The following is a 23,261-nucleotide window of genomic DNA, read 5'->3' as shown; positions in this document are numbered from 1 at the left end:
GCGGCCTGCCCATGGGGGGGGCACGGGGCAGCGGGCAGGAGTGGGCCGGGGGCGTGCGCGGAGACTGGACAGAGGGTGAAACCAGGCAAAGTCACTCACTTGAGGGACAGTCGTGGGTCGCCATAAGGGGCGTAGGGTGAAATGTTTAGAATAAACTCCTTGGGAGGGTAGGAGCTCCATTTCTGCTGCACTGTGCTGTCATTGTTATTCCAAAAGTCTCTGTCTAGGTCGCTGGAGGGGCAGAGAGAGAGGGGAGAAGACAGGAGATACAAGAAGAAACCGCGGCCAGTCCTGCGGGCTGAGGGGCCGGGGCACGGGCGGGGCCTGGAGGGCCGGCTCCTGTGGGAGGAAGAGAGGCCGCCGGGCACCGGGCACACGTGTGCGCACACGCACACACACGCGCATGTCCACACACACGTGGGCGGGCACACACACTCATCCAAGCGCACACGAAGGAAGCGACAGGTGGCCACGGAAGCCTCACGCCTGGGGAGCTGGAGGGAGAGAGAGCGGTGAGGTGATGGGAGGAAGGACAGCAGGCTGGGCGCGGACCACAGACGGCTGAGGCCGTGGGGTGGGGGAACGGGGGAAGCTGGGAAGTAGATGGATCCGGGCGGCCTCAGGGTCCCCACCTGTCAGAGGAGAAGATTGTCCTTCCACAGAGCCACCGGAGGCGGCCCCAGCGCCCTGCCTACCCTTGTCCTCCCATGTCCTGGGGGTGTCCCTGGCATCCTCTGTCCCCTCCACCCTGGGGGCCTGGGGTGGAGCACTCTACAAGCGTCACTCAGGCCCCAGAGGAGCGGCGAGCCCAGGCCTGTCTCCAGGAGGGCAACAGGGTCAGCGGGGTCCTTTGCTGTGGAACCTTCCCTGGGCAGGGCATGTGGCCTGTGGCCGGCAGCCCCTACACTCTGACCCTCCCCCACCTGCCATCCCTGGCCTGTGGCTGGTCACCAAAGAGCGGCATGCTGGACTGTGGAGCACGGGGACTTCCCGGCAGGGTGGTGGCCAGAGGCTGGGTGCCCAGGCACAGGGTCCAGGGGCGGTATCACTGCTGGTGTGGAGGCTCCTAGGGCCCCAAAGAGTAGGGTTAGGGGCCCCAGGAGGACACAGCTGCTCCCAGGCCAGAGGGCCAGTGCGGAGGCAGCCGTGCAGAGCTGCAAAGACTGAGGGCCGGGCCTGGTGTGGGCCAAGGTGGGCACTGCTGGGGGTGGCACTGTGTGGGGCACCCCTTGGGCCCGGAAACACGACCTCGGGAGGCCTGTGCCCACCACAGTTCAACCTTGACGCTGCTTCTCAACCTTGGACTTGGAAGCAACGGAGAGGGAGGCGGGGAGGGGGAGCTGCTGCCCAGCCCCAGGGAAAGGGGATGTGGGGCCTCCCGGAGGGTTCAAAGCACACCCTGAAGTGTCCAGCTCGGGTGTGGCTGGGTGGGGAGGCAGGACGGGCCCAGGGCAAAGAGCCTTTCTCGACAGAGCCCCCTTGGCCCCTGGTTCCCAGGGGATGGCCCCAGTGGAGGCCCAGGCCACCCAGCGCGGTCAGAAGACCCCTGTGGGCTCCCACCCTGTCCAAACTGTGCACTAGAAGACAGGACCCTCATTAAAAAGTGGGGAAGGGGTTTCTACTGCGGCACTCATCGGAGCCCTGGACGTGCCAGGGACTCTCGGTGTCGCAGCGCAGCCCAGGCCTGCTGGCCCTGCAGCCCGAGCGGCACTAGGCGCCGTGTGCTTGAGGGGCGCAGCGTGGGCAGCACTGCCGCAGTGCGGCCGAGGAGCCCTGGCTGACCCAGCCAGCTGAGGGGCTACTTTCCTGGGGCGGGGGTGTGTCTGACGCCCGCTAAACTGTGCAGTGTCCTCCCTTGGTCTTAAGAACTCCTGTGGGTACTGGTCCCGGCCTGGCAACGCTGCTGACTGCCCTGCGGCCCTGGCCCCCACTCTCCTGGCCCCCGGCAGACAGAGCCCTGCCCTGGCCCACAGCTCCACTCCTGTGGCCCCTCAGCCTCCAAAAAGCCAGGCCTGTGCTCCTCGGGCTCCAGCCCGGGAGGCCCGGCTCTCTGCTTTGAACGCTGGGAGAGCAGGCGGCCAGACCAGCTTCAGAGGCTCCCTGAGGCCTCCACCCACACCGCCTCGCTGGCTCCCCATCCTCACCCAGCCCTGGACACAGACCAAAGCTCCCAGCAGGTGGAGGAGGCATGGGCGGAAGAGGGGCAGGAGGGAGCCCTCGGGTCGGTGGGGGGAGATGCCCAGGGCAGGGGTAGTGGCAGGAAGGGGCAGAGGAGAGTGGCGGGGGGTCAGCAGGCTGGGGCTGTGCCCTGGGCAGTGGCCACGGAATCCCCCAGAAAAAGCCTCATCCCAGAGCCAGGTGGCCACGGGGGTCCCCTGGGGTCTCTGGTGAAACTCAGTGGGGTGCTGGCCGAGGTGGCCAGCGTGGGACAGTGGACCTGCCTGCGCACAGAGGGACAGGCAGGTGGGTGGAAGCTGGCTCTCAGGGTTCAGCACGGAAGCCAGGGGCAGGGAGACGGGGCGGAGAAGCCCAGCACAGGGTTAGCTCTCAGTCTCCTTCTGGGCCTCAGAACCTGGATCCATGAGGAGGGGCTTCCTAGCCCAGACGCAGGGGCTGGAGAGGTTCCTGGGGGCCCCAGGGGTTGCCTCGGGGGCCAGGGACAGTGTGTGATCTGAGGACGGGGCAAAGGACAGCAACTAGGGCTGAGGCAGGTCGTGGGCAGCAGTGAGGTGCTGATCTAGAGGGCATGGGCAGGAAAGAGGGCCCTGGGGGCCCCCAAGGTGCTGCAGCGTGGGGGGTGCACACACTGTGGACTCAGATGAGGGGGCTGAGTGGATGTGCGTATGGTTAGGCCCGAGGAGGCGGGGGCAGGAGGGCTCCTCCCACCTGGGCTGCTGTGTGCCCCCAAATCGGCAGCTTACACCTACTTGATGGCCTTCTTCTCGCTGCGCCCACGCCCCGAGTCCGGCGTGCCCACGGTCTCCAAGGAGTTCTTGTAGCGTTTGCCCTGTGGAGACAGCATGGGTCACTGCCGGGGTTCCCAGAACAGGGGCTCCAGGGGAAGGGAGGAGACAGTGAGGCCCAGAGGCCAGGTGGGGGGGTGTCACTGCTGCAGGGGGCCAGGCCCAGCTGGCTCGAGGACCCACCTGCCACTCACGACAGGTATCAGGCCCCAGGTACCAGGCACAGCCTGTCTGCTGTCTCCCCAGCCTCTGGCCTGGTGCCCAGACACAGTTCCCTCTGCCACGGACAGACGGCTCTCGGGCGCCTGGTCACGTCACATCGGCCACGTCACCGCCCCCAGATGGTGGGGGCGGCCTCCTGTGGGGCAGGGCTGGCAGTGACCAATGACGCAGGCCGTGGAGGCAGGGGCAGGCCAGGTTCCTCCTCCTGCCTGGGGCTGTGTCCGGCCCTGTCCCAGCCTCCCTGGGTGCCCTTGAGCCCCAGGCTGGGGAGACCCTGGCCTGGGGTGGGAGACAAGCCCGGCCTCAGATGCCGACCCCCACCCCGGTGTGGGGGATGTTGGGAGGGGCTGGAGTACAGGCGCTGTGGCTGGAAGGTGAGCACGGTTCACCTTCCCGCTTTGGGTTTCTAAATTTAGCTGGAGCCCAGCCGGGCCCATTAACATTCCTGGCTGCACGGCGTCCTCACGCGCACCCACGGGCCTTGGCCGGGCCTGGGTAGCTGTGGGCAGAGCGCTGTGCAAGGGTGGCTGACAGCGGGTACTGCCCACCCTGCCTGGCAGAGCGGGGTGACACACACGCGCGCGTGTGCTGACTCCCCTGCAGTGCAGCCACAACAGTCTATTACTTCATCCTCCCTAAAGCCAAATGGGCTGCCCAGGCCACGTGCCGGCGGCCCCTGCCAGCTGTACCGCTGTGGCTGCGGGAGTCCCCAGCAGGCTCCACAGCGCCTGTGTGCCCTCCCACGCCCCTGCCCTCCGTCCTGTCCTCCTCCTCCCTGAGAGTGCGGTGCCACCAGGTGAACCCAGAGGGTGAGGGCCTCTCCCCAGATGCGGTTATTTCCGAGCTCGCTTACGCTGGCTCCCACGCCCTGGGACAGAGCCCTGCCTCAAAAGGGGGGCAGAGCCGTGTGCTCTCTGCATCTGGGCCGGGACCTGGTACCCACCAGGAGCCTCCCCAGATGTTCAGTAGCAAGCGCCCCTTCCATGTCCCACCCCCGGGGCTGGTCACTGCCTGCAGCTGAGCCTTGGAATTAGAATGCAGACATTCTGGACCCACAGCCATCTCTGGTCCCCATCATCACCCACAAGTTCAAATCCCAAACGGTTCCCTGTGCCAACTGGGAACACCAGGGCTGGGCCACCTCGTGGTGGCCAGGACAGTCTCTGGCAGGCCCCCCAGGTGGCAGCCCAGCCCCCAGTACTCTTGGGCATCCTGCAGTGAGGGGCAGGGCGGCACTGAGGGCATCTCTGTTGCCCCAGTTCCCTCTGCTCTAAGGAGGTTAGCTGCCCCTGCCCCAAGGTCAGGCAGGGCTGGGGACAGTGACCCTGCTCCCCAAGGCATCCTGGAAGCTTCTGCTTGCCCCTCTTCCTTCCACAGCTTGGAAACTCTTCCTGTGGCTGTGACTGTCACTCTGTGGCAGGAGCTGGAACCCAGCCACTCCAGGACCCCTTACGTGGCTATGGAGGACCCCACACCGCACCCCACTCCCCAGGAAGAGGTGGCCAGGCTGATCTGGACAAGCCAGTGGACAGGAAGAAAGTGACTGCAGTTTGGAGACAGGATCTGGGCTGTTGGTACATCACACTACTGCTGTGAGGGGACGGGAAGGCACGTGGAGCCCAGCGTCTGCTGGGAGGGCAGCCTTTGAAAGCCCCTTCCACAGCAAGGGGACAGCATGGACAAAAAGCTCCTGACATCTGGAACCCACAGGGTAGGGGTCCAGGGGCAGGCCAAGTAATGTTCCACCCCGAGCAAGCCAAGAGGGGCAGGCTGGCCAGGCCCTTAGAGGGCTCCAGCTGGGGGCCCGGGCTGCTGGGACTGGGCCAGGGGCTGCTGCGAGGCATCTCAGCTGCCCAAGGCACTGCCTGCGCTGGTTACAAAAGCTGCTGTCTCTGTACCTCGCCCCTAAGCTCTGTCCTTGCTGGAGATGAGCGGGGCCAGGTAGGGGCAGTCCACCCTGATCCTGGAAGGTGTGCCTGCACATACATACACACACACAGACACACACACAGACACACACACAGACACACAGGTTAGCTGTGAGGTGTCCAGTATGCACAGACACATATGCTGCCCTTAATCGACACACTCAGCACACACACACAGTCACCAGCAGTGCACAGCCTTCTCCTTGCCTTCACAGACAGACGGACAGACAGACTCTGCTGTATGGGCACACTCAACCTCTGCCAGTCTTGAAACAGACGGAGGCAGACCCAGGGACCCAGGTCAGTGCAGGGCAGCCAGCCTGGGCCCACACACCTGCAAGGGGGATGGGCAGTCACACCCACACACGCACGCTCCTGCACACTCACTCGCACTCCCAGTGGCTATGACCGGCCTCTCTGGCTCCTCCAGCAGCCAGCTGCAGGGGCACGCTGCGCTTCCTCAGATGGCTTCCAGAAGGAGTCTGCTGGCTGATGAGCCGCTGAGGTCCTCCCCAAAGGTCCCCCAAAAGACCCCACAGCAGTGGGGCTTGGAGTCCCGGCCACCCCGTCCCTTGGTTGCAGCCCTGCCCTCTGTCCTGTAGGCCCTCCGGCCGGCAGGAAGACAATGGCTTCCCAGAGGTGGCACCTGCGCCCTCGCAGGGCTGCTAGGGACCCCTCTCGACCCGGCCAGGGGAAAGGCCCTGCGCCCTCGGCCCCCAATTCCCCACAGGACAGGCGAGGGCTGGCTGCGGGGCTGGCAGCTCAGCCCGCTGCCCCTTCCCGCAGCCTCGGGTGACTAATGCCCCTCCTGACAGCCTCGTTACTTATTGATGGCCTATCCTGCTCGTTAATTCCCCAGCCCTCGTTAAAAATGAAAAGCAGTCGTTTGTGCTTGTACAAACCGGAGCTTCAGGATGAATGTGCGGGCGGCGAGGGTGGGGCGGGCGGCGCCTCCTCATTGGCCGCGAGGCCAAGCTCAGCCACGCCCATCTGGGGAGAGAAGGCGGGCGGCGCCTCCTTATTGGCTGGGAGCCCGGGCAGCCACGCCCGCCGCAGGAGGGGCGGGTCCCGGGGCCGATTCTCAGTCTTTGCGTGTGTGTCTGCGGTGCTGATACGGAGTGGGGCGCGCGCGCAGCGGCGGGCGTGCGAGTCCTCAGGTGTGTGGCTCAGGGAGTGACAGGAGATGCATGGGACCCAGACGCAGGCAAACGTGGGGCATGCGTGTGGTAGGGCTCCCACGCGCGTCTGCTCGACTGCGCGCGCAGGACAGCTGCGTGGGGAGGGGCTGCGGGCCCGGGCCCCGCCCCCAGGGGCCCCAGGATCTCACCAGTTTGCGCTGACACCAGTGGCAGAGGCCGCAGAGGACGACTGTGACGCTAAGGCTGACGGTGATGATGGCGGACACCAGCAGGACATCGCGGGTGGGCGCCCCTGGGGAGGGGGACACACAGGTCAGACCTCAGGGTCCAGGGCCCACCGCTCCCTCCTCGTGGACTCCCAGAACAGCCTCAGCTCCGCCGAGCCCTGCGCGTGCCCCCAGCTCTGCCTTGGAGGCGCAAGCTTGGGAGCCCCTCCCCGCCTTGCCTCAGTTTCCTGGTCTGTAAAATGGGAGACCTGGCTTCTCTTTCAGTCTCTCTGTGCCGTCCTCCAAACCTGACACCACAATTTCAGAGGCCGCAGGTGCCTTTCAGCTGCGTTTTCAGAACCTTTCAGCTGGTTTTCAGAACCCCTGCAAGGACCCAGCCTTGGGCAGGGCCTTCCTCCCTTCCCATCCCGCCCTCCACACACACTCTGAGTCCTGAGTGCCGACGCCCACCTGGGCAACGAGTCTGTTGCCAGCCACAGGTGGAGAGGAAGGGGTTCTCCGGTCGCTGACCCTTGTCAGCTTACCTTCCCCTGCCCGCTCCACCTCTGGCCCAGAGCGCCACTGCCACTGGCGCCCACAGCCTCAGCCCGGGCCACCCTGTGCTCCTGGGCTCCTCATCCGGTTCCATTCTGACAGCCAAAACCTGCCCAGGAGGAAAACGCACGTTTCCACCCAAGCCCCACCTCCTCCCAGCTGTGGACCGGCAACGCAGTGCTCGCCTTCTGCTCTGTAAACACAGATGAGGCCGGCCACAGGTCGCTGGAACACGACCAGCGCACCTAAGGGGTTCGCTGGAGCGGGCAGATCACACTTGCGTGGTGAAAGTCAGCGTCCTGAGTCAGGGAGATGTGGTTTATTTACAGCGGGGCCTGCGTGGGCTGCTGGGTGCCTGCGAGTGTGGTGATTAAGACTTGACAGGGTCGGCCCTTCCCAGCTCCTTCGACTATAGCTCTGCCTTCCTGCCTCCTCCGGGTCTCTCATGGAGAAGGGTTGGTGGCAGTCAGGGCTCTCAGGGCCCAGGGTGCCCTGCCACCCCGTCAGCACCCCAGGGAGCCCCTGTGCCCAGCTCCTGATCAACCTCAGGCCCTGCACATCAGCCGTGGGCACCAGGGCCGCCATCGGTGGGACAGCTGACCCGCCCACCAGACGTGCAGGTGCCCCACGCGCACGGACAACTCAGTCCTCACTGAAACAACCTTAATAAGCATTAGGGGCTGTCCTCAGTTTTACAGGTGGGGAAACCCAGGCCGAGAGATCAGGCACCATGCTGACAGTCAGGCCATCAGTGAGTGGGCAGCCAGGGTTCAGGGTCCATGCTCCGCCTTCACCACTCCTACCACAGAGGGGCACGGCTGGTGTGCTCAAAGTGTGCTCTCTGGAGCCCTGCGGTTCCTGGACTGTCTGGGCGCTGGGGCGCTACATCCGCCTCAGCCCGGTTCCCCTGTCCCCTTTAGACTTGTGTGGAGAAGTCCATTCAGAGCAGGGATGTGCTGCTAAGGGAAGCTGGACCGCAATGTCTGTAACGGTGACCCAGGGTCTCCCGCCGCCTCCGTCCATGAGTGCCTGTCCTGTCTTCCAGGAAGCCGACTCAGCCCCCTCGGCCTTCTCCCTCCCTCCAGCAGCTCGGGCTGAGGCGAGCGCCTGCCACTGCACATCGCCTTGATAGGAATGGAAGTGACAGGTATCCTTGGGCCACGCGCCCTCCACGATGTCCCGCCCAGGGTGCAGCGTGCGCACACCTGCCAGCCAAAGGGAGCCGTCCTGAGCACAGGGTCGCTGTGGCTAAGGGACACACAGGTCACGTGTCAGGTCGTGCAGGAATGCGTAGCCCTGGATGGGGCTGGGTCTGCTGGGTGGGCCTGGTGGGTGGCACCTGCCTCCCGAGAACTCCCCCGTGGCTGAGCCTGCCCTCAAGCTGGAGCTGTGGGAGCGGGCAGCTGCCTGACAGGCCTCCACATCCCTGTCAACAGCTCCGTGTCCCCTTCGAGTCTTCTCCAGGCGAAGCCTCCTGGCTCTGCTATCGCTCGCTCAAATGACACACATGGTTTCAAGTCCCCTTATTCTCAGCATATTAACATTTGGGGAAAGGAAATATTGCAGGCTGAGGCAGCCTTTGATAGCGCCAGGCTCCACCGCCTATCCTTGGGCAGAGGAGACAGCCCAGGCCCCAGGAGCTGAAGACAAGGGCAGACAGAGGGTATTGGGAGGCCTGGAGGAGGGGCGGTCAGCAGTGGGCAGGGTGGGCCCAGGGGTCCAGGCCAGGGCTGCCCCGGGAGTGAGATGTGAGGTCGGGCATGCTGCCGTCCCTCTGCAGGGTGCACCAGCCAATCAGGTGGGACAGCTGACCCGCCCTTGCCCACCAGACATGCAGGTGCCCCAGTCAGATCTGAGCTCCCACCGAGTCCAGGGGCGCAGCCTTCACTTTGGAGCACGGTGCCCCCAAGACCTCAGGGTAAAGCCCAGGATGCACCCTCCACTCGGGGTCCTCTCAGCAGGCCTCTTCCCCACTGTGCCCAGCCTTGAGGACAGAGCCTGGCATGCAGCAGGTGCTCCATAAATGCTCACTGCAAGGAGGAAAGAAGAAGCATCCCGGGCCTGTGGGAGGAGGGCGTCCCCATATTAAGCACCTGCTGTGTGCCACATTCAGGCCCATGGAGACGAGGCAGGTCCGCCGTGCCGCTTCAGCATCCTCCATGAGCTTGCGTCTGACACAGAGTCCCTCGGTGAATATGTGTTGAATGTGTAGGCTTGCATATGTTACCTCATTTGTCACCCAAACAAGATGGAAGAGAGGAGCCGGGAAGGCGTCCGAGACAAGTCCCGGAGGCTCCCCCTTTCCCGGCGCAACTTTGCCAGACATGCTTTTGACTTCTGCAGGCTCACAGGAAAATGCCACCTCCGGGAAGCCCTTCCTACCTGCCTGGTGGGATTCACTTCTCCTGCCTCCACATCCGCACACGTCCGTCTCCTAGGGTGCAGTAATTACGCACCAGGGCTCTGGGCTTGACTGCCTGGGCTCAGATTCTGCCAAGCTCTGACCCCGAGTCTGTGCAGGCCTCGGTTTCCCCTTCTGCACAGGGGGGCTAAGAACAGCACAGCTCCCACAGGACTCGAGTGCGGCTTACGGGAATTAGCACATATGACGTGCTCCGCACAGCGCCTGGTGTGGGATAAGCAGGCCAAGAGCGCCAGCTCTGCTCACTGCGCCGCGCCATGCGCTCTGCGCTCGAATCTGGGGCACAGACTGCCGCTCGGGAGCTCTGACTGAGTGCTGCACTGGGTGCTGTCCAGAGTCCCTCCAAGATGTGGGGGTCAGGGGTCAGTGGCACCCCGGCCCAGGACCCGCTGGGCCCATGGAGCATCAGTGAGCACCTGGGGCACGGAGGGCGGGGCTCTGGGGTCCGTGCAGCCACATGAGAAGCCACTGGGCCTTGGCGGGAGCCACAGACCCGCCAGGTCCTCACCAGGGCTCTGCCCCACTGCCGGCTCCTTCTCATCTCCTCAGCAAGCCATGATTTATGGATGAACGGGATCAAACAGGGCTGCTGGCTGCAGGGCGCCCTGGGGAGCCGCAAGAGAGGGAACAGACTTCTGAGGGCTGGTGTGCCAGCTGCCCAGGGGGGACAGGAGGGGTGGGGGAGGAAAAGACAGGCCACAGACACCGCAGTTCACGCATGCACACAAGCCGAGGATGCACACTGGCATGGACACCATGCACACTCATGCACACGCACCACGGCTGTGGCAGAGCTCTGTCCCTCCCCATCACGAGGTCTGGGTGTTCACGCTCCTCGTCGGCCTGCAACTCCCCCTGCACACCGCTGTCCCTGTCCAGTGCTGCCTGTCCTTCTGAGGCGAAGCGGGGCAGTGCAGCAGATGCTGTGAGTTCAGGCCCGGCTCTCCTGGCTCAGGCACAGGGCCCAGGCCAGGCCCGAGCGGGTCTAGGCCTGGCAAGGCGGGCCTCGTCTGCCAGTGCAGTGAACGTGCACTGAAGACTCGCTGTGGGGCAGGCCCCGCACCTGAGGTCCACCCGCACCCTCTTCAGGACTGGGGATGCTGCCGCCCCACCCCACGGCAGAAACTGAGGCCTGCAGCGCTGACTGCACAGGAGCCTGTCCCTTCCCACGCGACTCAGGGCCTCCCTCAGCGCCCAGCGCCGTGCCAACCTCAGAACGTGGTCCTCAGCCCTCCTTCCCGCCAGACAGACCAACGCTGTCCCCCGCAGGAGGCCTGGTGTGAGCCGTGCCTCTGCCCAGCTGACTTCCTGTCTACTCCGTCTCCAAGGCACCTGGCAGGAAGTGACAGGTGTCCTTGGGCCACGCGCCCCAATTCTCCGCAGGAGCAGCGACAGTTCACCATTCGGGGTTAGCGCCGAGCTGTCTCTGTCCTTCCCAGCCCAGGAGGCAGACCCCCGACCCCATGTCTCTGCGGCCGGAAGGAGACCTGAAAGGCTGGATGTGGAACTGCTAAACAAACGCAGGGAAGGACTCAAGGCCTCAGAGCAGCCCTCCTCCAGGAAGCCTTCCCCAGTGATGAGGACTCGAAGCAGACTCCACCCCCTCCAGGCCCGAATAAACGTGGGTCACTTTGCTTGAGCACAGAGCTGTCCCCACCTGTAGGCTGCGGGGCACACTGGGAATCTGCATGCAGGCTTTCCCCAGACACACACATGTGACACACATGCTCCCCATGTCCAGCCTTGCCACAACTCGGTTCCCCAAGCCCCCACCCGCACCCCATGTCCCCGCTCCTAGAGGGCCTGTGGGGGGCACCCCTCTCAGCACACTGCGCTCCTTGACAAGGGCCTTCAGTCGCAGTAACTGATGCACCCAGTACCGAACCGCATGCACAGGCCTCAGTGCCCCTCTGGACATAAATCTCTCACTCCCATTGGACAGTGAGGGCAGCAGAAAGGGTTCTACGCTTTCCGAGCCACACACAGCAGAAACAAGGTACGGTGGCCTGAGAGACCCACACCCTGGGCTTGGCCTCTTGTCCACCACAGGGACAAGAGCTTCACCTTGAAATAGGCAATGCTGAGAACAGGACAGGAAGAAGGGGACAAGCAAACACTGTATAAAGGGCAGCCAGGCCCAAAGGGCCCCAAGAACTCTGGGGATCCCGAGAGCCCTCTGATACGTGTGTGCTGGGCTCCTTCCTCTGCTGACCCGGCAGTGGCACCCTCTGCAGACGACGGCTCAGCCCCCAGAGTAAGTTGGGGGCTGGAGCTCAGCGCCGGGAGCAGGAGGGGGCCTCGACGTGCCCAGGGCGCGGTCTCCGGTGAGGCTCTGGAGAGTTGAGCACTGTTGGGCTGCCTCCACAGCACCTCCCGCCCACTTCTGCACTGATGGCAGAACCTCCCAGCCCCCAGGATGACTCGTCGGGGGGAGCAGCGGGCAGGGGAGCCGGCCTCGCAGGTTTGCACAGGAAGTGCTGCCGCGGGCTCATGGAGCAGGTGGAAGAGGGGGAAGGTGGGAGGGCATTTACAACCCCTGGCGATTACGGGGGGGGGGCATTCTCAGTGCCCAGACTTCTCCCTTCCTCCCCACAACCCAACATGCAGTAGAAAGCCAGCAAGAGGTGGGGTGCAGAAGGAGGCACCAAGAGCCACAGGGCCAAACCCCGAAGCCCAGACAGCCAGGCAAAGCTGCTCGTCATCTCTCCACTCTGAAGCCCCTTCCCGCCACCCAGGAAGCGGGCAATGCCTTCCTCGCAGGGAGGAAAGGAAAATAAGATAGGCAGGGGGAGGAGGCAGGAGGGGAGGGACTCAGCCCTCTCTGTGCCCTGGGAACTTCTCTCTGTCTGTTCTTCGGAAGGCAGCTGAGGCGCCCACAACCCCTCCAGCCTCGCCCAGGGCAGGAACACAGCTGGCAAAAGAGGAGGCCCGAGGAACTGCTTTGGAAAGTCGCAAGTAGCTGAAAAGGGGGGTTTAGCCCCAGCAGGCTTCCTCGCCCTGGAATGGAATAACAGATAATGTGTGAGTGAGCAGGACAGCGTGCTGGCAGGGGCCGCGCAGGCCGGCGGGCTGCAGACGGCTTAGAATTCAGAGGAAATGCAAGTGAGTAAACAGCCAGTGAAAGATCATCCGGACGCCCACGAGCTGTTCCAGGAAGAAATCGGACAGGGACATGTCGAGACCCACGAGCACTGCAGCTTGTCCTTGGGAAGCGAAGTCTTGGGTCTGGCGAGTGACGCAGCCCCGTTCACACCTTCCCTGCCCCGTCCCCTCGGCCAGCAGAGCTCAGCCTGGGGTGATGGCTCACATTCGTACCCCGCAGAACGGTCTGCAGAGTGCTGCATGTTTCAGCGAGATTCCACGTCCATCACCACATTTAATAGAGGTGCTAGGGTCTTTCCTGCCTGTCGCCCTCCTACGCCAGCCAGTCACCCGCGGTGCTGCCAGCTTCAGTCTTCAGTTTCAAAAGAGGGGTGCGGGGAGACAGAGCCATCTGCAGACCCCAGAGAGCTGCTGAGCCCGGAAGTCACCAGGGTCAAAGCCATGCAGGACGGATGGGGCCAGGTGTCAGCTCGGAGTGGGGAGCCGGAGCTGACAGGCACCTGGCCAACAGTCAGCCTGGAACCTGCTGCCCTCCTACCCACCTTGAGCCCAATGCTCATGAGCTGCCTGGGCAGCCGTGAAAATGATCCCGTCCATCACAGCAGCAGGGGCCCAAGAGAGGAGGAGCGGGGACGGAGGGGGGCCTCCGGCAAGAGTTTGAAGAGGAGGCAGGAGGCAGGATTGGGACTGGTGGTGATTAAGTGCGGGCCTTGACCACCAGTTACTCCTATGAATAATGCATAGTTGTGCCTTGGCCTAAATCAGCATCTTATTGTTATTAATAATACACGGCTGCAAAGAAGCTGGGGTCGGGATGCTGAGCTGCATTCCTCGGGAGGATCTCAGCAGTGTAGAGCTCCTCATCAGATGACTCAACTCTGTGTCCCCAGGCCACAGGCTTCCTTGGGGACAGGGGCACCTGTTCTGTGCTGCTTGGGCTCCCCCCACTCCTGAGCTCGGAGCCCGGAAGGCCAGAGAGCCATGGAACTGTCTGTCCATCGGGGACTCAAATCCTGGGCCGGGTTTTGGTGGGGGAGGGGAGTGTGCTTAATCTTTGCCAGCTCAAGGATTCTTGAGAATGCGACACAATGAGAAACAGCTCCCAGAGACGGTGCAGAAGAGAGGTGCCTGAGGGACCCAGGTGTGGGAGAGGGTGGAGACCCAGGAGGATCCCACAACTCTGGTTCTGACATTCGCTAGCCACGTCACCTTGGGCGGCCCCTCAGCTCTCTGGCCCTCAGCCTTCTCGCTGGAATTTAGGATGTCCCCGGTTCCCTGTCGCGGAAGCTGTTTCACTACGTTATGTTCCAGCGGGCCGTTGCACCACAGGTTAGTAGGTCTAAGGCCCTGCGAGCCGGGGCGCTGTCCGCGGTGCTGGCACCGCTGTCCTGTCCGCAGTGCTGAACCAGACCCCAGGCCTGGGCCGGACCTCCGCGAGTAGAGCCCAAAGGCTGAAAGAGGCCGTTCCCCGACCGTCGCACGGTGGTTCCACCTTGGCTGACCCGGACACGGCAGCGACTCACTGACCTTTGTCCCAGACAGTGAGGACCCCAGTGGGCCTCCCCATCGGGCAAACGATGCCACCCTTCTTCCCTCTGGGGGAGCAGTCACACTGCCTCCTGGTGGCTGGCGCGACACGGGGCGCCGAGCCTAGCACAGAAGGTCTCCAGCGGTGGGGCAGGCCAGAACAACAGGGAAGGAACGCGGCCGGCCGGCCCCCCCCACCCCCTCACCCCTCCTGGGCAATCTGGTGCTCGGAGCCCACAGCGCTGCCCAAGCCCCGTGTGCTCCAGCTTGTCTGCTGCGTTCCGGCCTCGACGGGCACCACGCAGCCTGGGTCATGGCACAGACTCACCCCAGCTGGCCAGAATGGTCAGGGCATCGAGGGAACGGGTTAAACAAATTCCAACCTTTCGTCTGAGAGCAGGGCCCAACCAAGAGGAACACACAGGTGTGTTCTCTGTCTCCCCCGGAGCTGAGGCCCCACACTGCACACTCACTCAGACGAGGCCCTTCCTACACCTGAGGGCACCCTACTCCCTGCCCCACAGGCAGGGCTCTGTGAGAGGCACTCCTGCTTGCTGCTTCCAGGCACTGTTGACATGAGTCTCAGTGGGTTGAGACACTCCCTTCCTTCCAAAAAGCAAAAAGCAAAACAAAGCCACCCAATGAGGATACCCCAAGGCACAGCTTCTCCGGATCCAGGCAAGGAGTAGACAGCAGCCTTTTATTACAGTGGCTCTTGCTCGTACCATTTATTGAACACTTACTATATGCCAAGCGCTGGGCTGAGAGCTCTGCAGACCACTTAGCCTTACAGCACCCTCACCCTGAGGAAGCACTGGTGCCAGCACCCTACAGATGAAGACAGTGATATTCAGAGAGGAGAGGGCAGTGGGCGAGCAGGGAGACGGGCACAGGAAATAGCAGCTGTCTGCCCTGGACCTCGCACCTTGCCCTTTGGTGTCTCTCTCCCCAGCCCCAAGGCCAGCTGACGGCCACGTGAAGGAGACAATGCCTCCCACACTCCACAGCCTGCTAGGTTCTGTCCTAGCCACGTCTGAACTGGACCTCCTGACACCACGGGGCAAGGTGGGGGATGGCCCTGGCCCCTACAGGGCAGAAGTGAAGGCACAAAGGAGTCGTAATTGCAGCCCCCGAGTCACACAGCCAGCAGTGAAGCACAACCTTGTTGACCGTGGGGGCACCAGCAGCCCAAGGTGTCCTTCCCACCTGCCCAAGGCCAGGGCCCGGACAGGAAGCCAGGCAGGGAGTCGGCAGTGGTCTCCACTTCCTAGGGACTTCCTGAGGCCCTGACCCCAGCTGTTTCCCCCTCCACCTCCCCAGGGCCCATCGGCTGGCTCAGCTTTAACTTGGAGTCGCATTCTAAATGAAATTTTTTTCCAGGCAATTACCTCCTGCTAATTAGGAAGCAAGGCTGCCAGTCCCTGGGCCCTGGACTGACCCCTTTCTCAACTCACAGGGGCGGGGGTTGGAGGGGTTCTGGAAACTGCCTGGGCCAGGGCCTGTCAGGACAGGAAGGCTGAAGGAGCCAGGAGTCCCTGAGGCACCAGAAGAAGGGAGGTGGGGGTGCTGGGGGGGAGGGCTCTGAAGGGGAGAGAGCCAGGGACAAGGAGCAGATGTGCCCTGCAGAGGAGGACAGAGACCGGGCCACGAGCAGCAAGGGAGCCGGAGAGATCAGGAGACAAGGGGGTATGGGGAGGGGAGGAAGCAGGAAGGGAGGGAGGGAGGAAGGAGGAAGGAAGGGAGGAAAGGAGGGAGGGAGGGAGGGAGGGAGGGAGAGAGGAAGGAGGAAGGAAGGGAGGAAAGGAGGGAGGGAAGAAGGAAGGAAGGCTCCCAGGGACCAGAGACAGGGGTTAGAGGGATCTCCGCTCCACAGAGGGAAGGGAGGGAGAAAGTGCCCTGGAAAGTTGCTGAGATTACAGGAGAGGAAGAGGCAGAGTGAGAGACGGGAGACCCCAGGAAGGGCAGGAAGAGGAAGGACAGGGAGGAAGCAGCAATCTGAAGGAAAGCCCCAAGGAGCAGAGGGAGGAGAGCGGAGGAGGACGGCTGCAGCGGCAGAGCCCAGAGCCCCAGGAAGGGCCCTCTCTACGTCACTGTCCTTGAGCCTCCCCAATGTCAGTGCCCAGCCAGCCAGGCCTGCGCGCCCTCCTCTGCAGCCGTAGGTGCGGGCAGCTCGATGGCGGCCACCAGCCGGCCAGGCCCCAGGTGTGCCACTCACAGGGGCAGCTGCTGACCTCCCCTCTGCCAACCTGCCAGCCCTGTCAGTGGGCTCAACCAGGGCCACCTGGGTCACACTGCAACACGATCCGCTGCCCATGGGACGTACGGTGCAGCCTCTCTACTCCAGAGGGAGGGTCGAGGCCCTGTGCGGAAAGGGCGGCCATCAAGGTCACACAGCAAGTGCACGTGGAGCCAGATGCAGGGGCTTGAGGCTGTTCCCCGGGGCTGGGAGAACAAGACATAGAGGCTGACAGTGGTTGCCAGGAAGTCAGGCCCTCGCCGTCCAGAGCCCTGGGGGAGAGTCCTGGGGTCGTGAGGCAGCTGACGCTATGGAGGGCAGGAAGCAGCTTGCCACTGGGCCCCATAGCAGCCCATAAAGCAGACATCACTGGGGCCCACGGTGGGAAGAACAGGGACACAGAGGGGTGAGCGAGGGCCACGTCTTCAGTGCTGGCCACTGCCCCAAGGGCCCCTCCAGCATGCGTCAGCTGAGGGTGCTGAGGCCCTTGAGCCCCCAGGATCCCAGCTCAGCTCTGGCAGGCTGAGTCCCAAGTGCCAAGGCCTGTGCCCTGTGCCATGGGGCTTCCTGGTGGCCCCAGGGACGGGACCAGTGTCCTCGACTCAAGCCAGCTCCATCTGAGGGCACTACAGTCTGGGTTCCAGACACACTGTGTGATGCTGGGCAGCTCGTTTGCCCTCCTTGGCCTTGGGGCTCCCACCTGAAGCACCCCGGGGTCAGACCTGTAATAATGACAGCTGATGCCGTGACAGAGATCGACCCATGATATTTCCCAAGGGACCGAGACGGTGCTACGTCTCTACTTCCCGGGTGGGAGAGGAGGTCCTGCACATCTGGCTGCCCAAGGTCACACAGGAAATCAGCACACAGGGATCTGGGACTCGAACCCCAGTACTTGGGCTCAGAGCCCGTGCTCTGGCTACCACTCTTCATTACTCTCGAGGTACTGCGGGCACCGAGCCGTCGCATTTCCATGTGGGAGGTACACAGGGGCCTGGGCCTGCTCAAGGAGACGGGGCTGCTCCCGCCCGGGTCCCCACGTGTCCTCACAGTGTCATCTGGCACAGCCTTGTGGATCACCCACGGCCACAAGCGTTCCAGCGCCCAGGACGCCCAGCCCCAACAGCCCCCTCTCGAGGATCCGTACATCTGCGGGGACCATGTGCGCTGCCCGGTGGCACAGAGCCACGTGCGGTGACGCGGCTGCCACACCCTGCTCCTCAGAGTCCCTCTGGTGTCTGCTGGCTGGCACAGCCGGCACACACCTGCTGGCACCGTCCCACTGCCTTCCCCACGCCTCCCCTCTCACAGAAGCAGGCGCCTTCTCCAGGAAGGAAGCAGGCTCAGGCCCAGCCTGGCTCCCACGGTCCAGAGATGCCAGCCAAGCTGGGGGTGGCAAGGGAGAGGGGCACCAAGCGGAGACCCTGGTGCCTGGGGTCTGAACTCCTAGCGAAGACCAAGCCCCAGCAAGGCCCGAGTGTCCCTGAGCCCCTGGGAACGCCAACCCCGGCTTCGTCCTTGCCAGATGTGGGGCTGTCGGGGGACCTGGGAACAAGGGCCTGCCCCTCGCTCCTGAGCGGGGACTCTGCCGCCATGGCTGAGCTTCCACGGCACTCCCCTGGTCCCTGCTCTCTCCTCCCCCTGCCCGGCATCACAGAGTTCTGGGTATTTTTAGGCCTCAGCTGACAGGCTGTGAAATCGCTCCTTTCGCACCTCCCCAGCCAGGCGGGGGCTGGAGAGGAGGGAGGTTGGGGGGGCATGGAGACAATTCATCAGCTCCCTGGGGCTGGCAGGTGCCAAGCGGGCAGCAAGGGGCGCTCCCCTTCTCCCCAGAATGGCCCTGGAAGAGACTCCTTTACCTGCCCGGAGAAGAGGGTGGAAGTGGCAGAGGAGCCTGGACTCGCCGGGGACCCGAGAACGAGCCTGGGGACAGGAGTCCAGCACCGCCGCCAGCCGATGCCCAGCGCCGCCTGGAGAGACAGCCTGAGAGACAGGCTGGCGAGCGTCCTAGTAGGCTACGGGAGGCGCCGGGCAGCGTGGCCCGGTGGTTAGGACCTGGCCTGGTTCACTCCTTACCTCTGCTCTGCAGCCTGACCCAGCCCAGCCCCTGCAGGACCCGCGGCCTCTGTTTCCTCATGTGTTTCCCTTGCAGGACAGATGCTGGGATGAAACGGAGCGATCTGTGCAGAGCACAAGGTGGTCTCCGGGCCTGGAGGCTCCGCGTGGTCCCCCGGCTGCTCCTGGCCACCCTCCTCCCGGGCTAGCTTCCTCCCCACAGTCCCCAACAGAGGCCCACCTGGCAGAGGGGCACACCCACTCCGGGGGGCAGGCACTGCGGCCCCTCCCTGCTTCCTGCAGCAGGCCGAACACACCACGAGTGCACAGACCCAGATGCCAACAGGCGTGCCCCCAGAGCCTCGTGTGAGGGCTTTTGCCCTGGGATGAACCCCCAGGGAAGTGGGAAAATGTACCCAGGCCCTGCTGGGAATGGGCCCCTGTGCCAGGGGCTGTGGGCACGGGGAGGAGGTGGCCGCCTCATGGCCGTGAGACAGGTTGGCTCTGGTGGGGCCCTGGAGCTCAGGCCTGGCAGCTGGCATGAGAGGCCCAGCCTGGATGCCCACTGTGATGGTGGGTACAGAAGCAGCCTTTGGAGCACTAACTCTGGAGCACCCTGGGCCCACAGCCCTCTCGGATGGGCCTGTCGGATGCCTGGGGCGCCTGACCACCCATCACTCCCCACAGGCTCACCCCACAGTGCTGCAGGCCTCCTGAGGGGCATGAGGGGACAGCCTCTGTGTAGGTGGACACTGCAGAGGGTGGGCAGAGGCAGGCCACCCTCCCACCCTCCATCTGCTCCGCCCTGCCACGATCTCTGTCGGGACCTTCCCAAAGTCTCCATCGTTTTAATTTAAAAATCAGGGTTCACATTTTCCACCGTCACCCAGTCATGGCACAGCCAGCTCTCATGCCTAGCGCAGACCCCAGCCTGGGCCCAAGCCCTGCCCTTGGGCCAGCAGCACGGTTCCCACCTCCTGGTGTCCCGAGGCTGCGGCTCATGCCCCTTGCACCTGGTGCCGGTGGGCGTGTGACACCTCTGCCGTCCTGGTGGTGGCTCCCGATGCTGCCTCAGGGAAGTGGCGGCTGCACCCTCCTGGGGGGGGGGCTCCGGGACGCCCCACCCGTGCCAGTCACTGCACATAGGAGGACACTGGTGCCCCACTCACTGTGTGCCAGGCCCCTGCTGGGCACCCTCCAGTCATGAACAGAGGGGGAAACTGAGGCCATCACAGGGCCCTCTGCCAGTTCTCACAACAGCAGGCCCAGGCCAGGGCCCCGATGAAAGCCAGCCAGGGCGGCAGCAGGGAAGCTGGCTCTTACTAAGGGACGAACGGGGTGACCCAAGAGGGCATCCCTTAGCCTGGACCCCTGCAAAGCACAGCCCCTTTCCTGGAGGAAGAAGATGGGAGCTTAGGGCAGCCCAGCGATGGCTGGGGACAGTAGGGGTGGGCAGGGGCCCTGGTGTCGGCCCCGCAGGGATGCGCAGGGTGTGCAGCAAGCAGAGGCTGTGTGTGCCACAACAGTGCTCCTCGCGCTGGCCGCAGCTCTGTCCCCGCTGCCACCACCCGTGGTAATGAGACGGATCCAATTTGTACCCAGAGCCCCGCCGGGAGAGCCGCCTCGGCAGGGCTTGAGGTAATTTAATTGGACACATTAGCCACACAGCTCTCCTGCGCGCCCGCCTCGTGCAGAGTCGCACGCAGGCTCCCCTCTCACGACACGGGCTGGCTGGGGGCAGGGTGCCCTGCCCATCGCAGGACCCATCCGGTGCACCCCTCCTCTCCTTCCTGGGGCTCAGTGGCTCCACAGCAGGCTCTGCTTTCTCTGATGCAGGCAGCAACTGCAGGAGCCCACAGAGGGCAGGTCGGATGGCCAGAACGGGGTCACCCCCTTTCCTCCCTCAGGGACCCCAGCCTCCTGCACTCCAGCGAGGGTCCGCCCCAAAGGAGCAGGCCCAGCAGCACCTGCCCATGCCAGCACCATCAAGGTCTTGTCACTGTTGGGGTCACTATAAAGGCAGCGCAGTCCTCCTTGGAGAGCTCCGGGGAAGAGGGTACACACACGCACACGCACACGCACACGCACACACACACGCACATGCACGCACTAAGGCACGCACGTACAGCCTCCACCCAGCCAGCCACACACGCACAGTCACAGCAACGCTTGTATCTGCACACGCAAAGCTCCCACGAGCCTCCCACGCCCACACCCATGCAGGCTCACAGCCAGGTGAGGCCCTGCTCCTGCAGATGGAGGCCCCAGAGGGGGCCAGGCTGGCAGGTGGGAGGGCGTGGCAGAGGGCAGGCTGGGTCCCTAGAGGACACAGGCCCTGCCAGGCTGGGGACAAAGGTGGAGAGGGGAGGGCAACCTCCCCAATGCCTTCTGTCACAGCTCCCTGCGCACCTGGGCGCGCTCGCTACAAATGCGCTCATTAGCTGTGTTTACAGCGGTGGGCACGCAGAGGAGCAAGGCGATTGCCTCGGCCAGTGCCGCCTGGCACAGCACACGCAGACACGCACACTCACAGCCCCCCCGCCCTGCCCGCCCTGCCACCACACGGGCACTCACACGAACGCACCCACCCCCAACCTCCAAGGCGGCTCTTCCCAGCCCACAGCCGGCGCCTCTCCTGGGGCCTCCCAGTGGGGTCTGCAGAGCCCCAGCACCTCGATGCCCAGCCCACCTTCCCAGGACCGGTCGAGACTCCAGGCGCAGGCTCTGGGCACCATCCAGCCCCTTCCACAGGTCCCTGCTGTCTGCCGACGCTGTTCCAGCCCGCAGGGACCTTGCTGGGTGAGACCAAAGCCCTGCCCTCCAGACAAAAACTGGACAGAGCCCAGCAGGGCCGCCCCACTGCCTGGAAGGTCAGGGACCTCGGTGTCCACAGAACTGGCACAATTCTCTTGGCACCACTGGCTGGGGTTCCCTGGCAAGGCAGGAGGGCACCTACGCTGGGCCTGGCACAGTTTTGCTCCGGCACCTGGCCAGACCAGTGACCGCCTGACAGAGAATGCTGACCTCTCAGGCCATGCGCACCATACAGCCCAGACTCTGGGCACTGCCCTGGAGCACAGCGGGCTCCAGCAGGCTGCCCATGTCACCTGGGACCCTCAGGGCCTGGCACTGGGTCCTTGTATCAGCTCCTCCCTGCTGAGCTTGGCCTCCTTCCCTGGGGGAAGCGGTTATTGAAAATTGTCCATCACATCCAATATGGACTTGAAGTCCAGAGAATATGGGCTGAGTGAAGTGGGAGTAGGGGGATGGGACCTCTCTGCTTGGCGTGCTTGCGATGGCAGGCTGCACTGGACAGAGCCAGTCCCCCGGGGCCAGGCCTGCCAAAGCTGGGCCGGGCTCACCTGACGGGCACCTGTTATTCTGCGGCCCAGCTGTCCCTCACCTGTCGCCAGCTGGCCTGCATCCAGCCTGCTCCAGCCCCTCCCACAGCGAGGAGCACCTGGGGCCATCCCCTCTCCTGTCCTCCTCTCAGAGCACTTGGCCCATGGGTCCAGCTGTCCCCAGGAGGCCACAGAACACAGGTACCAGGGCCACGGAGGGTCTGTTTCCACAGCAACTCTATAGTCTGGGGTGCTGGCACCTCTAGCCCATGTTAGACCTGCTCAGCTCCAGGTCCCCCTGCAGCCAGCCGTACCTGCAGGGAGCCCAGGTGACCTTCAGTCCCCGGCTGCACCAAGCCAGGATGCAGAGCAGGGACGGCCTTGGGCAGCAAGGGCAGTAGAGCCACCGTCAGTGCAGTGGCCCAGTCTGACTCTGGGAGCCCATGCTGCACCCCAGCCGCCCTTTCAGCCACACCCCGCCGTCAGCCTCTGCCATGGCAGTGCCTCGCAAGTGGAGACCGCTGGGCCAGGCTCCTGCCCCACCAGCATTTGGCATCTGTCCCCTTCCCAGGACCATCACAGGGCACAGCCATTTAACAGGTGGCTCTGGCTAAAGCTTAGAGCCCTGCTGACCCCAGAGACAAGCTCACAGAGGGCAGGGGGCTGGGTGGGCAGCCCTAGGGACCCACCCTCCCAGCAGTCCCCTGGGCCCCCACCACCGCCCCCTCACTAGCCTGGCTCAGAGCTCACAGCCAGGTCACCACCCCCGCCCCCGTTCCTCCTTCTCTTTCCTGAAGCCGTCCTGTCTGCCCACTGCAACGCTGACCCCTGCAGGCCTGTGAGGTCCTGCCCAGCTTGGGGACAGGCTTGGGGACAGGCCATCCAAGGGACAGAGGGGGCCGGCCAGAGTGGACTCAGAACGCAACGCACCGAGGATGGAGTGCAGGGGAGGGCGGGCTGTGGGGGCTGCAGGTGCCGCTGGGGAGGCTGGAGCAGGAGCCTGTGTTGTGCAGCGGGGGACAGGTCCGCATCCCGTCCTTGCACAGTCCCTTTCATCATGAATGAGGAGAGGAGCAGAGGAGGAGGAGGTGTGCCTGGGGACAGGGCCCGGCAGGCAGGGAGCAGCACCTGTCGGGGAAGGTACCTGCAGAGGGAGGGGGCCACAGGGCCTCTGGACCCGCTGGGCTCAGGAGGGCACAGGGCACAGGAGCTTTCTGAAAACAGGAGTGGGCCGCAGGTGTTCCTGGGAGGGCCGAGGCAATGGGGCCATAAGGGCTTCTGGCCCCGGGGGACCAGAGGACAGAGGGGGGACGCCTGAGTCACAGAAGATGCTTCGCATATTCACTCCCACCTGGTGCCTGGTGCAGGGGACTGGGAGTGGGCAGATGTTGGGGGCCAGAACCCTGGCTGGAGGCAGTGCCTGAGGTCCTGGGGGGAGTGTGTGAACAGGAGGGTGGGGATCACTGCAGGTGGACAGAGATGCCAGGTCCCTGGGGTCATGCTGAGGTCTCTGGCCTCGGAGACCCCAGAGCACGCATCCAGACTGGCCGCGGCCTCTCTAGCCT

The 23,261-nt window shown here is 64.1% G+C and overlaps 1 protein-coding gene across 8 annotated transcripts in view; it reads right to left on the bottom strand.

Moving 5' to 3' along the window:
- The window catches only part of Syt7 (synaptotagmin VII), a 42,260-nt gene extending 21,170 nt beyond the window's left edge, over positions 1-21,090 (bottom strand). For 6 of the 8 annotated variants that reach the window (XM_013506496.1, XM_013506497.1, XM_013506501.1 and 3 more), the window contains exons 1-4: positions 21,045-21,090; positions 6,441-6,544; positions 2,928-3,007; positions 100-231 (exon numbers count right to left, since the gene is read on the bottom strand). In XM_013506496.1, coding sequence (XP_013361950.1) covers positions 100-231; positions 2,928-3,007; positions 6,441-6,544; positions 21,045-21,090 — 362 coding nt within the window. The remainder of the gene's footprint in view (positions 1-99; positions 232-2,927; positions 3,008-6,440; positions 6,545-21,044) is intronic. The other 2 variants (XM_013506498.1, XM_013506503.1) reach the window with 1 other exon arrangement.
- Between the last annotated feature and the right edge of the window lie 2,171 nt (positions 21,091-23,261).

The sequence above is a fragment of the Chinchilla lanigera genome, unplaced genomic scaffold (genome assembly GCF_000276665.1).
Source record: "Chinchilla lanigera isolate Chin_1 unplaced genomic scaffold, ChiLan1.0 scaffold00110, whole genome shotgun sequence".
NCBI lineage: Eukaryota > Metazoa > Chordata > Mammalia > Rodentia > Chinchillidae > Chinchilla > Chinchilla lanigera.
The sequence above is the reverse complement of the archived record's forward strand: the minus strand, read 5'-3'. Positions and strand labels throughout refer to the sequence as shown.